Below are 16,061 nucleotides of genomic sequence, written 5' to 3' on the forward strand. Positions count from 1 at the left end.
ACAGATTCCTTTCAATAGGAGAGAAGTATCCGAAGGCTTGTTCACCAATGCGCACGGCTATTCGCTCCGCCAATAGAGGCAGCGATAGAAAGTATATCCCTTAAGCACATCTACTTAGGGAGTGGGGTGGCGAGCGCGAGAGGCATGATGACCAGTTTCTCCTTGTCCCACTGGCACATATGTTAGCCACACATTGCGCGCAAGGGGCACGGTAGAATATGCGCACCACACCGCTCGTATAATACACGTCGCTCTCCATGAGCTCCCGGACCGCCTGCAAGCTCTCCGCCTCGCACACGAACACAGACCCAACCATTTTCTTGTCCGCCGTCGGAGACGCAATGGACTCCGGCGTGAGCATCGCCCCCGCCAGCTCTGCAGATTCGTCACGGTGCGTATAGGGGTGTGGCAACGAGGGAGACTATCGGTGGAGACTCACTGAAGACCCCGGTCTTGATCTGCTCACCCGCGGCTGAGAGGTGCGCGGGACGAACGCTCAGGCGTCGCGCAAATGCGCCCTCGTCGGTCATATCTGGAGCGTAGACGATGAAGTGGTGGCGAACAGACGCGATGGAAGACCGTGTGCGCGTCTGGGGGAGGCAGGGTCGACGTAGGGACGCAGAACGAGAGAGGATGCGTTGCATGGCTGTCTGTGTGTCAGCTGAGGGTCCGTCAGGACGTCGTGGACAGGCAAGAGAGCGTTGGAGTAGAGCAAGTGATCGGATTAGCGAGGTCCTGAACGTCGTCGAACGCGAAGGCAAGGATTGTGAGCAAAGCCGGGTCGTTAGCAAGGGGTGTTTGGGGTACCGAAAGGAGTGCCAGAGGTTTCGGGGGTGCGACGTCAGCAATATGACATGGCCGCCTATCTTATCTTCCCTGGCAGCTGGCACCGGAAGGCCAATCGACTTTGGGTGCGTCTGGCCCACATCAGCTCTCGCCGCGATCATGCCTCTCTTCGCCGTCTACGCTCCCGACTACACTGACGAAGACGCTATTAATCGTCGCCTCGCTGTGCGCGAGACGCATCTCGCTCGTTCGAAGGCGAACCCTGGCCGCAGTGCGTTCTCTTGACATCAGTACTTCCCAAGATCCCTGAATCTCTCAGATCTCTGGCTCATCTTGCGGGAGAGGTTTCAGATCAGTGAGAGGTGGGCAGATGGCTCAGACAAATCTCAGGGAATGCAGATGACCGAGATTGACACACAACGAGTAGAGGTTATCTTGCTTCAAAGGCGAGAATGAGATATATTATAACGAAGTTGTACTACGGACAGCAGCGCGCGTCAGCGAACCCCGAACCCGCGCGACTCCGAATCACGCGCGACCGTGAGACGAACGCACCACGCACTTGCGCAGCGTGAACAACGGCGGGCAGTCAAACATAAACGGACATGCAAACGCCGCGCGTTGCACCCACAGTCGTCCGCGTGCGGCTTGGAGTCCAGCCCGTCGGTCGAGCTGGGACGGCGGGCTTGTGCACGCAGACACAGGCGAGGCGGGTAAGAGAGGGGCAGGTGACACGAGCACAACGAGGGAGCCAGTGAGCCTCAAGTTGGGTGACGCGGGCAACGCACGGGCGGCGCGTGGGCGAGGCAGGCGAGGCAAGCGACGTGGCGACGTGGGCGAAATGGCGATCTGAAAGATGCGAGCTCGACGTGGCTGATGTGGGCACAACGTGGCTAATAAGGACGAGAGAGCTGAGTCCTGGTCGTCAGTCTCGCGCTCAGTGCGATGCAGAGCGAAGAGGTGCCCACCGTGTAGCACTGCTCATCCTCCCGCAAGGCGAAGTACCTCGAGTCGAGCACGCACGGGGCGTCGTGGTGCGAGCTGCTGTTCCCGTGGTTCAGTGGTAGGTCAGGCTCGGCAAGGCCAAGGAAGACAAGGACGGTCACGAAGGCGCTGATGTGCGGTGCGAGCACAGGGGTTCGTGTCGCATCAGTCTTGCAAGACTGATGTTTTCCGTGAGCAGGCAGAGGTGGGACCGCGGAGCGGGGAGACGACGTACGTAGGTGATCCTGATCATCAATGGAATGCTTGGACGAGGCGCAACATTTGCAGGGAGCAGACTGAACGGTAGAGCGGGGGACGAGACCGATAACGGTGGCCACGCGTGGGTGCAGCGATGTTCGTCGCGGAGTACGTCGCGGAGTGGTCCCCGAGCGCAATGAGGAGCTTGCAGAGCGGGGGAGAGATGCCGTCGAAAGAGCGCGCTGACAGGCCCCTCGAGCTGGCGACGGAGCTCCTTCTCCTGCTCGAGCTGGGGAAGCGGATCAGTGGTGGGGAGATCACGACAACCTGCTCCGGGTTACGCTAGCGAGGTAAGCAAGGCGGCAACACAGGTGAGGGTGCCCTCTGCGAGCTTGAAGTCATAGTTGATGAGGATGTACGCAATCAAGACCTTGAGCTCGTTCGACGCAAAGAAGCGTCCGGGATTACGTATCTGTCCCATCGAGTCAGCTTCCGCAAAATCGGCACACGACAAGAAAGAAGCGCACCACATGTGCCTTCCGTGCCCGAAAGGGATGCACTCTCACCGGAACGAGTCGAACGACACCGCCCCGGATAGGATGCCGTCGTCAAAGTGCGTGCCAATAGATGAAGTGGCGAGGTTCTTGCCCTTGGGGATGAAGGCGCCATCGGCGAGCGTGATGTCGTTCAGCACGAGGCAGGTGAGGGAGACTGCACAACGTGTGAGCACAATGATGGCAGGGAGGATCCAAGGGGCGCTCACCGACGCTGATGCCATTCACGCGCTGGGACTCGCGGAAGGTACTGTCAAACTTCCACATCTCCGTGATCGCGTTTTTCGTCCAGCTCCCCTCGGTGATGATGGGCTCGATCTCGGCCCGGAGGGTCTTGACCCACACAGGCTCGGTTGCGAGGTAGTAGAGCACGTGGGTGCCCGTCTACGAGAGGAACACAGGATCAGTGAACATCTGGAGACAAGGAGACAGATGAAGCACGTACGTTGGAAGATGTGCAATGCGGGCAAGGGCGAGGAGGGCGACATCGTGTGAGGTAGACAAGCATGAGGGCGTGTGTAATTACAGGCTAGAGATGGCAGCAGGGAGGATGGAAGACATAGTGTGGTGGGGAGGACGAGGACGAGGAGGACGAGGAGGACGAAGTGCGATGCGTGCTGGCAGCGCCTAGCGTGCGAATCTCGGCCTCTGCTCAGGGGAACCCTGCCAGCGCACCTCTTGTCCTCCACCTCCTGGTCCACCTCCACCCTGCCCTCGCCCTTGCCCTCGCTATGGCCACGCTCCGTGCGCGAAGAGCTGGAGCCTTCTCCACGGTTTGCTCGTCATTTCGAAGGGTGCGTAATCGTCTTATTTGATCGCGCTGGGTGCTGACAAGGGGCGTATGAAATCCCCTACACCAGCTCCGCGCCGCTCCCACTCAGCCTGCCCGTCCGGGTGAGTCTGTCCCTCTTCCATTACTTCTCCACGCTCGATTTCTGCGATCCATGTCCTACCAGTCCCTATAACGGTGCGCTCGCCGTCTTCCTCTGCCCATGTCGCGTACTAATGCAGCGTCCTCATCTCCACTTCAGGCCGCTTCTAGATGTTGGACGGAGGCACCACGTCACCCTCCGCTTCCGCGAGCTCGACCACGACGCGCGCCGCCAGGTCTGGGCTGCGTTTCCCCATCGTGTGGGCCCCGCGCCACGGCGGTCGCAGGGACGTTGGACGATCATCGAGGGCACACGAGGTCATCCCACCCAGTGCGCATGCCAGTGGCTTCGTGGATGCGCTCTTCGTGCCCTCAGCGGTGGCGCACAACACCGAGGCCTCAGGCGCGGTCCTGTGCACTGTATGACGAGTGCACGTGATACCCGCCCGCTGTACGGTCGAGCTGCGCCAACGATTCCGACCCTGTGGTGGTTTTCATCACCTGCGTCATCAGGTTCGACCATGACCTACGCCGATTGGCCGCCTCCCGTAGCACTTTGATACTTGACGCTGTCCACATTTGCTTCGATAGTACCACTCTAATATATGATTGGCTTGAGTACGCTCATGATATATCACTTGTGTGCCCCGAGTGTGTAGTAACTACTAACTGCAACAGTGCAAGCAAAGTAGTTCTGGTCTTGGACTTCTGGTTTTTCTGATCTGTCTGAGATCTCTCACACAACATCTCACCAAAAATCGAAAGTGAGAGAAATTCTGAATGTCTCAAAACATCTCACAACATCTCACACCTCTCCACAGAGGTTTTGAGAGATTTTGAGAGATTTTGAGAGATTTTGGGAAGTACTGATGCTTCTTCCATGGGGGCGTCACAAGCGAACGCCGACCCATAACTTTGTAACAGAGCTCGGCGGAGCCATGGTCACGCCCAACGACGCGCTCGACAAGCCTGACCAGCCGCGCAAGATGGTCGGTTCACTCATGGTCTGGGAGTGCACGAACTACGCCGAGGCCCTCGAACGTCTGCACGGGGACCCATATTGGATCAACAATGTGGTGCGTCCGGTGCGTACTAAGAAGGCGAGCGCTCACTCGTTCCCAGTGGGACAAGGAGAAGACACTCATCACCCCCTTCGTGTCCCCGGTCCCGATGTGACTGGAGGGTGTGCAATAGCTGAAGTCACATGTGAAGTGTTGCATTGTTACTTACATAATCACTCTTCGTGCCCGAGCACTGTAGTCTTCTCTGACGGTCCCCAAACACTGTATGTCTAAGTCGATCGCAGCGCCTTCAAGGTCGATGCGCTCTTGGAGCTCCCTCCTAAATGCGGTTAGGAGTGTTGGAAGCGCGCCGTCCCAATATAGTTCCCCGACGATTTCGATGTCTTTGACGTCGTAGTGGTTCTCTGGGCACGATCCCGTTCAAAAACTCTGGTCATTGGACGTACGGAAACTGGATAGGCCTCGACATAAGTTGTCCACGTCGTCATCAGAAGAGCGAAGGATCGTTATCTAGTATACTAAAGGTTTATAAGGAGGGCGACCACATAGCACCTGTGTATCAGAACTCACGCGTAATTGTCGCCAGGAAGCTCGGCAACCGTCACTCCATGCTGAAGGCGTGGAAGTTTCGGAGGCGAAGGCCCTGCTTCTTCGTCCCATTGCTCCATCACCGCATCGTTCGTTCCTTGCTGCATGTCCTCCATCGTGCGCTTTGTCGTCGGAGCGGCTCTGGAGTTGTCGGTCGTTCTGAACATAACACGCTTGTCGGAGGCTTTCTTCAAGATATGGTACAGCTTTTCATTGAAGCCGACGCGCTGAAGCCCCAGCAGCTGTACCGAGAGGGATCCGTCGCGATAGAGGGTGTCTAGGAGGGGGATGTAGACCTTTCCCTTTGCTTTCTGGTTCACGTTCATCGCGTCGAATGTCCCTCTAGCGAGGGTGGTTGCAAATTGCTGCAGGCAGGCGGTAGTAAGAGTATGCACCAATCATCGGTCGTCAGAGCGATACTCACCTCGTTCGCATTCACCGATGTCATATGGCTCAATGAGACGGAGCGCGGGCCAGAGTGACATATGAAAGTCCCTGCGTAGCATACGCTCCCGTTGTGTAGGTAGAAGAGGTCCCGTTGTTGGCCCATCATTTGAGACCACCGAGAGTCGAGAGACCACTGTGTCTCTCCATTCGCGAACTTGGGGTTGTACTTGAGACATGGGTGGACGACGTACGCGTGCTGTGAGAGAGGCCCGCACCAGAACAGGTTTGGGCCGAAGAACGCGTACCCCCCGGCCACACTAAGGACCGATAAGCTGACGCGGTGAAGTATCACACGTTCTTGCCACTTACCATGCGTCTATCGCGGACTGTCATGGCGAATATCAGCTTAAGTAGTAGATGGTGTGCTTCAGTAGGTACTCACTTTTGGAAGCAGCGGGAGGTACGTGGAGTGGAAAAGAGCTTGGGCGGTCTTACCGCGTATGTCCGAACAAAATGCCCCCGGAAGTACCGACAAGAACGCGATGAATTCCTTGCACGCAACTTCAGGGGTGGAGAACCAGAGCCAAAAGGTATGGACACACCTCTGCTGTCTTGTCATTGGTCACATGCGGCTGACAAGTCACAAAATTGGCCAGCTGATCGCGCATTTTGTCCAAGATGGCAGTATTGCCGGCCGCAGAGGCTAGCAGCTGGGGTTTCAGCTCTTCGTATCGCGTCTTCCAGGTCTTGGCGTCTGCTTCATGGACCGCAGCAAGCGCGCACATATCCTGGACCTCCTGACGAAGTATCTCCAGATCGGACTGCAACTTCGCGACAGTCTTCATGACGTCTCAGGGCTAGATGATGAAGGACGGATGAAGATGAACTCACCGAGTCATCCCCAGCTATATGCTCTGATTTGTCCGGCTCCAATGCTTGTCGGACCTCGTGGAGTTCAGCTTGCAAGGAGGTATTTTCCTGTGTGGCTTCATCAGCACAAGTTCTCCCCAACAATGCCATCGGTGTTTGCATAAGATGCACTCACTTGCTTGAGTCGCTCTACTTCGTCCCGACTTGCTTTAAGCTGAGCATGGAGGAAGGTGACGAACTCCGAGGCCAGTACTGAGTCGGCACCGAGGTCACCCATCCCTACGCCCGGTATGTGTGCAAAGGAGAGGAGAGTAGGTGAGAGTGTGTGCCATGCTCGTGGATGAGGATAGAATTCGTATAACAGAGTTTGCCGCAGCACCAAGCGACCGACGCGGTCACGTGGGCTCAATCGCGCGACGGGTCGACGCGATTTGGACGCATCGACGGAAGGTCAAGCGCTTACGGAGGGAGGCGACGAAATCGCCGTCCTGCCGAGCCACGCTGCAGCTGATCAAGACAGTTTGGGAGAAGAAGGGAACCTAAGGCAGTAGATGCATGACGGATTGCGACGGAACGGCGAAATTGCGCTGACGACCAAATTGGAAGCACAGCTGTTGGAGACCTCTCCGAGAGCAGGGAATCAATCCTGTTGAGCGTGTAATTACATGCACGAGATAGACATCTGTGTCTCCAAGGTAATCTTGAAGGTTCCTTCTCATTAAAACGGCAAATATACGATTGCACCAGTGTTCAGTTCACGAACGCCTGGATGCCGGTGATGGCTTTGCCGAGGATAAGGGTATGAATGTCCTGTAGCATCATTAGCATATCACCGTCTCTTACAGGCGTGTGAAAGATGGAAGACTTACGTATGTTCCCTCGTAGGTGTTGACCACTTGGAGGTTCGCAACATGCCGCCCAACGTGGTACCTGTCATAGTGTGAGACAAGACGCAAAGTAATATATGAAGCTACTGACTCGTCCGCGCAGGCGTTGCCGCCAAGAATGTCGAGGACCCTGCGGGAGTGCTCCAGGGCCTTCCCACAGTTGTTACGCTTGATGAGAGAGATCATCTCAGGCGCAACCTTGCCCTCATCCTTCAGCTTTCCGACCTGGATAGTCTCGTCAACACCGTGACCATGCCAAACGGAGACAACGATCGCGCACCTGCCAGCTCGCAAGGAGGCCAAGCGCGACCTCAGTCTGCGCGTCCGCAAGCTTCTTCTGCACAAGCTGGAACGACGCGAGCGGCCTCTTGAACTGCATCCGCTCGAGCGCGTACTCGCGCGTGCGGTGCACGCAGTCCTCGAGCGCACCCATGGACCCCCAGGCGATCCCGAACCGCGCGCTGTTCAGGCAGCCAAACGGCGCGCCGAGGCCTTCTCCGTGGGGTAGCATCGCCTCCTTCGGCGCCTTGACTCCGTCCATGAAGATCGAGCCCGTGACCGAGCAGCGGAGCGCGAGTTTATGCTTGATGGGGGGTGCGGTGAGGCCGGGCATGCCCTTTTCGAGGATGAACCCGCGAATCTTGCTGTCCCACTTGCAGCGCGCCCAGATGATAAAGACGTCAGCGACAGGCGCGTTTGAGATCCAGGTCTTGGAGCCGTTGAGGACGTAGCCGCCGTCGACTTCCGTCGCGGTGGTCTCCATGCCGGCGGGGTCGGAACCGTGGTTGGGCTCCGTGAGCCCGAAGCAACCAACGAGCTTGCCCTTAGCTGCGGTGAGAATGTGAGCGATAGAGATGGCTCTAGGGATGGCTTGATCATACCCAGCGCGGGGAGGTACTTCTCTTTCTGCTCCTTCGTACCGTAGGCGTGGATGGGATGCATGACTAGCGACGACTGAACGGACATGATTGAGCGGTACCCGGAGTCAACACTGAAGGGATACGATAAGACTCATGTTGCAAGGGAACAAATGCGTGATATTGGAGGACAGGAGGAGGGGGCGCGCAAGGAGTGGAAAGCAACGACGTACCGTTCAACCTCGCGCGCGATCAGCCCATATGCCACGCTGCTCACACCCGCACAGTCGTAACCCTGAATTGTCGGCCCAAGCAAGCCGAGCTCCCCCATTGCGGGAAGCATATCGTGGTTGAAATCTGCAGACGCGGTCATCAAACGCGTTCGGAGCCTAGGCAGGGAGCTCACTTTCTGTCCTCTGTGCGTCAAGTACTCGAGGCGCGAGATATTCCTGCGAGGCCACATCCATGACAATACCGATACGGCGGCTGCCTCGGACAACTCACTTGACAGAAGGTGCGAGCAGTGTCTCTAACGAGAGAGAACGATGAGCACCGGTGCAAGCTAGCATGCCAAGGGACACACCGGATAGCGATTTCCTCCTCCGTGAGCAGCGACTCCAAGCTGACCGGGTCCTACCGAAGGGTCAGCAAGGATTAAGACCTCGGGCTTTCCGAAAATTTCTCGCCTCCCAGTCGAACTTAGTGTAGCCTTCCAGCAGATGAGGTGGTGCGATTCATGTACATGTGCCAACGCGACTTACCAGAAGCCATTCGCTTCCCCACAGCGCAGCCCTTCATGGGGGTCGCGCGGCTCGCGCGCGCCGCACATCTGAGTGCCTTTGCTGCTAGCATGTTTTGGAGGGTACAGAGAACAGAGACGGGGACGAGAGCGCGCGAGAAGGGGAGGTCGAGAGTCGAGACAGGAGAAACCGTGTGCGGGGTAATGCATTACAATGAGCGCCGAGGGCAGGGCCCCTGACCTTGGTCCGAGCCGAATGTGCGCCGGGTCGCTTCGGCCCTCGGCGGCGCTGCCCTCACAGCTTTTCCCCTCGAGTTGTCCTCTCACCACCACCAATGTTTAAACGTTGACGTATCTCTACTTAGCCTCCTTGAGGTCTAGCTGGTTGAAATGATGCGCTTCCTCGTCTTCGCTTCTGCTTGCGCTGCATTCTCCAGTGCAACTGCCACTGTCTTAGTGTCTCGTGCCCCGGTCTTCTCTGGATAATTATTAATCACCTTTATCACACGTCTCGTAGTGCGACGTACTACTACCAAAACGGCCTCCCAGGTGCATGTGGTATCGTCAACAGCGACAGCTACCACGTTGCCGCAATCTGTACGTCTCTACTCGCATCCCTCCGACTATGACTCACAAAGTGTTGCTACCGTTTTCCGCTGCAGGCGTGGAGATGTACGTCTCGGGCGCCACTATGTCTCCCCAATGCTTCAAACAGAAACAGATACGAGTTACAAGCACCACGATTGTCGCACGACCTGCGCCTGTGCGAACGACCTCGACTTGTCCGTCGGGGCGTTCGACGCAATCGCGCCTTTGAGCGACGGGCTGATCCCTGGTGAGTGTCAGAAAGAATCATACTCGTGACCATTCGCTGACGACGTAAATCACGCTTGCCTAGTTCTGCTTGCAGGGGCTTCTCCCAGCGGTGGCCTGTGGTACAAACATAATAGCATAATGCATATCAGTTCAATAACAGAAGGACATCACGACATATCAGCCTGCGCATCATTCCTAAATTTAACTCGCTGAGCTGTCGCCGAACGGATGAACCTGCCCCGAGCGTACCACATCGCCTGGCTCTTCTTCGCTCGCCACTGGTCCATCGTGTCGCCGCCCCCCGAGCGGAGCCCATACTTAACTGATATGCGGTTGGCTCATCACCAGTGTGTGCGCGAGCGCAGCCTCCTCCTCCGCTACGGCGGCCGTCGTCACAGTCTCGGGTGCAAGCGGGTCGGGTCAGGGACCAGGGAGATACACGGGTTCCATGTTCGCGAACGGGTCGTAGTAACGCTTCGCCTCGGACTCCGGTTTTGCGACCGGAGCTGGCGGTGGACGCGGCGTCAGGGATTCCGTGCTCCGTGCTGCGGTCGCAGATGGTCCATGGGGCGGCGAGATGAGCGACGGGAAGTACATGTCCGGCGAGAGCGTTTGCCCAGGGGCGGCGAGGAGGCTTTCGCCGATGGCCCACTCGTAGTTGCACTCGCGGATTTCGTGAACCATCCTGCACAGAGCATCTTAGTGGGTGGCGATCTCGCGGGCGGCTTAGCTACTTCGTTGAAGCGTATGAGTTGCTCGCGGGTGGGGAGCTGGCCGGTGACTTTCACGTAGTTCTGGAAGCTCTTGAGTACGTGGACGTTGCGCATCTCCAGAAATGCGGTTTCGTCGGATCTGGATGTGTGATTGAGACCATATTAGAGTGCTTTTCAGCGTAGATGAAGGTAGTTTGTAGAGTCACTGGTACGCACCTGATGATCATGGTGACTTTTTTTGGCAGGCGGACTCTGGGAAGGGATCTAGATGACGTTTGAGAAGCTAGGAAAGCCAAATTCTAATACCTGTCATGCTTTCTTTCAAGGGACGGTGGACAAAAGCGTGGTCGTGGTATCGCTTGTAGTGGCCAGCCGTGATCACAGTTGAGTGGCCGTCAAACATTCCCAAAAAGCGAAGCCCATTGCAACACTTGTAGTTGTGGTCGTGCCAACACGGTCTCATGATCGGATTTGAACACTATTATACCAAGGGTCAATTACATAAAAATGCTCCATTTGCAAGAGCTCGCCCAGCCCATACTCAAGCCCTTACTCACTCGTCGTCCACATCTCCCTCTGTATCAACGACCGAATCGTAAGGCGATCCGGCGGCAAGACACTGTAACACAGAGCCGCTTGCAACAGGCTCACCGGTGAGCCCCTCAGCTGACGGAGCGTCGAAGCCACCGAAACCTGCGTCTTGGAGGGAGGGATCCGGAGCCGAGACACGCTGAGGAACGTGGTGGGTGTGGGACAGTCCGCCTCGAGGGAGGGATTCGTTTGTGTGCGTGGAGGTGCCAAATAGCGGTATGGGATCACCGGAGACACCGCTTTCTTGAAGACTATACGTAACCGACGAACCAGACGGAGAGAACCGGTCAATCGCCATTCTAGCATACCCTTCGTCAGGAGCCGTGTCGGAGGAGCAATGTGTCGGAGCGGGTTCGTGTCGCGGTCTGATGTATGGGTGGTGTTGAGTGTGAGCGGCACGACGGGAGACGAGAGACCTTTTTCGCAAGGGGATGGTCGGCGTGGAGATGGGAGAAGCGGGGAGTGGCCCGAGTGGCCCCGGGAGACCGTAGGGGGTCGAACTTCGTTCTGGTTCGGTGGGATTAGGGGTGACCGTTGCACAATCGTAGTCTGACGACATTGCTGAAGACTGAGCAGCGTAGCTGCCGCTCAAGTCGCTCGGGGAAGACGAAGCTTGCATAGGTAGTTGTTGGGGAGGTGCAGGTAGCGAGCGATCCTGGGAGTATCCCAGCGCGCGAGCCACATAGCTGTCGGCCGGGATGGTCATTGTGAAACCGCGAAGAAGCGTCTGCATAGTGTTGAACACAGCCTTCTGCTCCTCGGTATGCGGTCGAAGTGTATGCTCTGCTGGGGTATCCTCATCTGGAGGGTGATATCCGAAACTCGTGTTGCGTTGGGACGAGGCTTGGGCAGGATGCGAAGAGGTGGAGCGCCTCGGCCGTTCTGTTGGGTGATATCAGCGCACGACAGCAGGAAATTCTAGCACAATCACGCACTGGCTCTCCTGACCTCGCGTTTTGCCCTCATGGTTGCCACTACTTCAGCCAGTTTCTCCACATTCACAGCAGACAGCGCGAATCCCTCCGGACTCCATGGAGGCGTTGCGAAGAGAAACATCGCTAGCTCTGTTCTATTCGTCACCCGAAGCCACGCGAGATCCTTCGCCTTGTCGCACCATGGTGTCTTTTGGTCCGATAGCAGCGTGTTCCAGGCCACGCTGTCTTTGACGTTGTTGAACGAGGGATTGGCCGTGGGTTGCGTTCGCTGGTAATTGTACCAGGATCTGAAGAGCTGGTAGCCGCTCGGCGAGGATCTGAAACCTTCCAGTTTTGGCTGGGCCATCTGAAGAAGGGCGTCGGGTGAGCAGGACATCTCTTGACGCGGGGGTTCACCGGTGATGGAGTGGACGGAAGGAAGGCCAAGGACATGGAACGAGTGGCCTTAAATTCAGAGTGCACACGCCACGGGACATACAAAGCGATATCGCCAGACTGCGCCCTAGGTGTGGCTCTGAGCAGCATAGACGGAATGCGACAAAGCAAGAGGCTAGTGCAGTGGCTGTGTGAGAGCCACTGAAGCGAAAGCAGGACGACGCGCTGTACTAGTGCCACGCCATCCCATCGGTGCAGATTCAGGATCTTACGCCAATAACAAAGGTTTACAGCCTGCAGCTTGCGCGATGAATGCATTCACCAACCTCTGCCAGTCTCTTCGCGGTATTCCTGGATGGAGCATACTTGCTTCGGGACACGATCACGTGTCCCTCGCATAATGCGTTGGGTGTGGAGGTATGAGAGAAACAGAGTGGAAATGTGCCGGAAGCGAGGGCAGAGGTGATATAAATTTCTGGCACCATCGTACTCACAGAGACTACGGAGACCGCTTGAACATCCTAGCTACAAACGTCCCAACTGGTTGCACCAGGGTCCTCGAGAACCCTGGGGCAAGATAGAGAGAAAGCCCAACGCGGACGGGAAAGATGGCCTATACATACGTTTGACATTAAAGACACATCCCGAGGGGACCAGGCAAAGAACACGTACCTTCGTCAACGCGTAAGCCACCACGGCATTCGCGACGTCGCCTGCGATCTTCCCCGACACCGTCGCGGCCTCGGTGTTCGACACTGCTTGCGGGGAGGGCGTGCTTCCCTTCTCGAACCCAAACCAGCCGTGCCGCCGCCCGACCTTCTCTACATGCGTCTCGCCCTCCGCCATCCATTCCCGCAGCCTCTGGCCGATCGGTCCGTCCCGGATCTGCGTTGCAATCCTGCCATGCTCCCCAGGCTCGTCGGAAGGCGTCGGGAGAGTGACTGCGCGGACGACAGTCTCGCCAACGCCGAGAGCTCGCGCTGTGAAGAAGAAGCCGGCGAGGGGGAAGATCGCGGTCACTTCGTGAATGATGCCGAAGGAGAGTATGAGGGACGGGAGCGGGGTGCGCGTCCGCTGAGAGATTGCTCGCAGCGCGGCACGCACCGGAGATAGCTTCTGGCCGGCAGGTGGGGTGGAGCTCATGGCAGCAGTGGTAGCGGGGGCATGTATGGGAACGAGGGACGAGGATGGGAGAGTGAGATAGAGCTGTCTATGCGCAGTGGGTCGTGCCGTCGGGCCGCGCATCATCACATCCCGTTGGTTCGATTCTTGGTGCGGAGAGCTGAACCAAGGCGCTCAGCTCACCGTCCCGCTGTCTCGCCGAGACTCACTTCTTCCTCCGGCTTCCTCCTCATCCTAGTCCCCCCTTCCCTCCCCTTCCTCTGGCTATCTCTTTGGCGTGTAGCATGGCGGTAGCAAGGCCTGCTATGAAGACCGCGGTCAGGCGGCTCGCGTGTCCGCGGCCGGTCTTCCGCTCGCTGGCCACCGAGGCGCAGGCCGCTGAGTCGGTTGCCTCGTCCTCGTCCATGGACCCAGCGGCTGCCTGGTCTTCCGAACCACGTCGTGTCGACGAAACCGGGGATGCGGTGTATGTGCGCGCGTGGAACGACGTGAAGACCATGCCGGAGATGTTCGCGCTGCTTCGTGGGCTGGAAATGAGATTCGGGACCATCAAGCGTTATGACTTGAAGAGACGTGTGAGTACGACCTGCTCACTCCCCCTCCCTCCTCTTCACCTCCCTCTATGGCGCGTGCGTTTCAGGCATGGCGACAGGGACTGCTACGAAGAGACTCTGTCTGCGCGTCACGCGATGCTCCGTGGGCGCATGAGAGGCCTCCAATCCTTCCACTCTGGCACCGTGGTTCCTGGCTGATGACGTTCCGGTCCGTAGCACCCAAGCGATCCGAATGAGTACACGGCGCATTTCCAAGTCTTTTTTGAAGACCCAGAAGCTGTGAAACAGATCCCCGAGAGCGGTACCAACCTCAAGGTCGTCGTCCCCATCTTCCCCACCAACCAGCCCGGCGGCGTCGGGCTCGCCGATCTCGAGAACCTGCTCACGCGAAGAGACCGCGACGGAAGTCAGAACCAGGGGCTCTATGGCGCCGCGACCATGGCCGTGCCGGAAGACCCCAAGAAGACCCAAGTCATCGAGCTCATCCTCCAACGCAACAGTAAGTCTTCCTCACACCCCGCCGGAAGCACGCCGCTCACGTACCCTTACAGAAGGCAGCAAGGCCAACGATTATTTGCATCCAAGGTTCATCAAGCATCAGCAGAATTTTGGCGCAATCTTGTACCAGTGGGGCGGCTTTTACACCCCGCAGGAGGGCGACCGGCCGGTCCCGCAGGAGATGACGGACTTGCTCACCAAGTGGCGCCCGCACGCCGAAAAGGTCGGGCTAACGCCTGCGACAAGCCAACGCTCCGTGAAGCCCGCCGCGAGCCAAGAGCCTGTAGTCGACGCGACTGTGGAGGAGCCTGTGCACGACGTCGCCGCCGAGTCTTCACGCGTGGAACCGGTCGCGGACGCGTGGACAGACTTGCACTTCATCCCACAGGAACCCCCGCGCTCCGCACCGTATGCAACGGCGTCGTCCACCACAGTCGAAGCGGTTTCCGCGACAGCAGAGGAAGTCGTCGAGTTCGAACCCGAGCCTCAATCTCAGCACGCCGCCGCTCCGGATGCGTCGAAGCGCTTGACGGGCAAGGCGAGGATCCTGGAGCTTGCGCGGCGCAACGCGCGTGCGCCGCTCATAGACGCGGCTGCGAAGGCGGCTAAGGAGGCGGAGGAAGCGGAGAAGGCGGCTAAGGAGGCGGCAAAGGAAGCAGCGGAGGCCCAGGACAACGAGACGATCCGCAAGCGGCTACTCAAGCTTCTGGGCGGTGGCTGGCGGTGACCGCGGGCACGGATGTGAGTGGGAGGAGGGAAAGTACACTACATGTCGTTATTGCTTGCTATAATACACGCGTACGGATCACAATCCCCAGACACCTCAGTCTTGGTCAACGTCAACGCAAACGAGTGAGACGTATTTGGCCAAATGCTTGACTTCATTTCACACAGTTGCAGTTGTATTCTCAGAGATACACTGTAACTACGTGTTCAAAGACAGCAAGTTTGACTTGCCCTCACTGGGACAGAGATACAGTAGTGAGAGCCATCTCACGATTGTGGACCTCCGTGGGCATTATCAGTTCGGGCCTGCATGAGCAACAGTGAACATAACATGAACTTACTTTGGGCCACCACTGAATCTCTTCCCAAGTGCCGTTGACAGCGGCCCCGGAGGCGGTCGCGGAACTCACGCAGATCGCGACGCTGTAAGCCGAAATCATATAGGTGATGATCAATAAGAGTTGATGGGATGATGGAAAGACCATCCCAGAACGACTCACCGGCCGGCTGCTGGCAAACACAAACGATGAAACCCCCCTCTTGAGCTCCCCTCTTACCTCACCGCCGCCTTACGAGGCCTTGACGAACATCAAGGCCCCAGTGTGCCCTTGACGCGAGCTCCCATGGGTTCTGGCTGCGGTTACCAACGCTGTTCAGCGTTGCGGGGCTGACATCGTTTCAACTGGAGACTCGTATGTTGGAGATTGAGCACGCCCAAAACAGGCACTCACTCACCAAAGAGAAGGGAAGTAGATCTTCTGGGTTTCCTCCGTCTGCCGTTGGGCGCGGCGGCCCGCCATCCCAGACCGGAGTCCAGTGAGGAGCCGGAGAACTGAGGGGGTTGATATACTCGCGGCACCCCTCTAGAGTGCTGCGGTAGCACAACAGACGCCCTCGATCGCGGGACCAAGGGTCGGCCAGAAGCCCGGCCAGTCAGGAGCGAGATAGTGGAGAAGAGCGGAAGAGCGGTGGAATGAGGTTCACGAGG

The 16,061-nt window shown here is 57.7% G+C and overlaps 1 protein-coding gene across 1 annotated transcript; it reads right to left on the reverse strand.

The window, feature by feature from the left end:
- Window positions 1–2,305: 2,305 nt before the first annotated feature.
- On the reverse strand, window positions 2,306–2,882 carry BXZ73DRAFT_60472 (cytochrome P450; the record flags this gene model as incomplete). The annotated part of the gene is made up of 3 exons (XM_048021710.1): window positions 2,306–2,504; window positions 2,535–2,679; window positions 2,732–2,882. Coding segments are annotated over 3 exons (495 nt in total), but the record flags the coding sequence as incomplete, so codon positions are not given.
- Window positions 2,883–16,061: the final 13,179 nt, after the last annotated feature.

Source organism: Epithele typhae (genome assembly GCF_022376455.1).
Source record: "Epithele typhae strain CBS 203.58 chromosome Unknown BXZ73scaffold_342, whole genome shotgun sequence".
NCBI classification, from domain to species: domain Eukaryota; kingdom Fungi; phylum Basidiomycota; class Agaricomycetes; order Polyporales; family Epitheliaceae; genus Epithele; species Epithele typhae.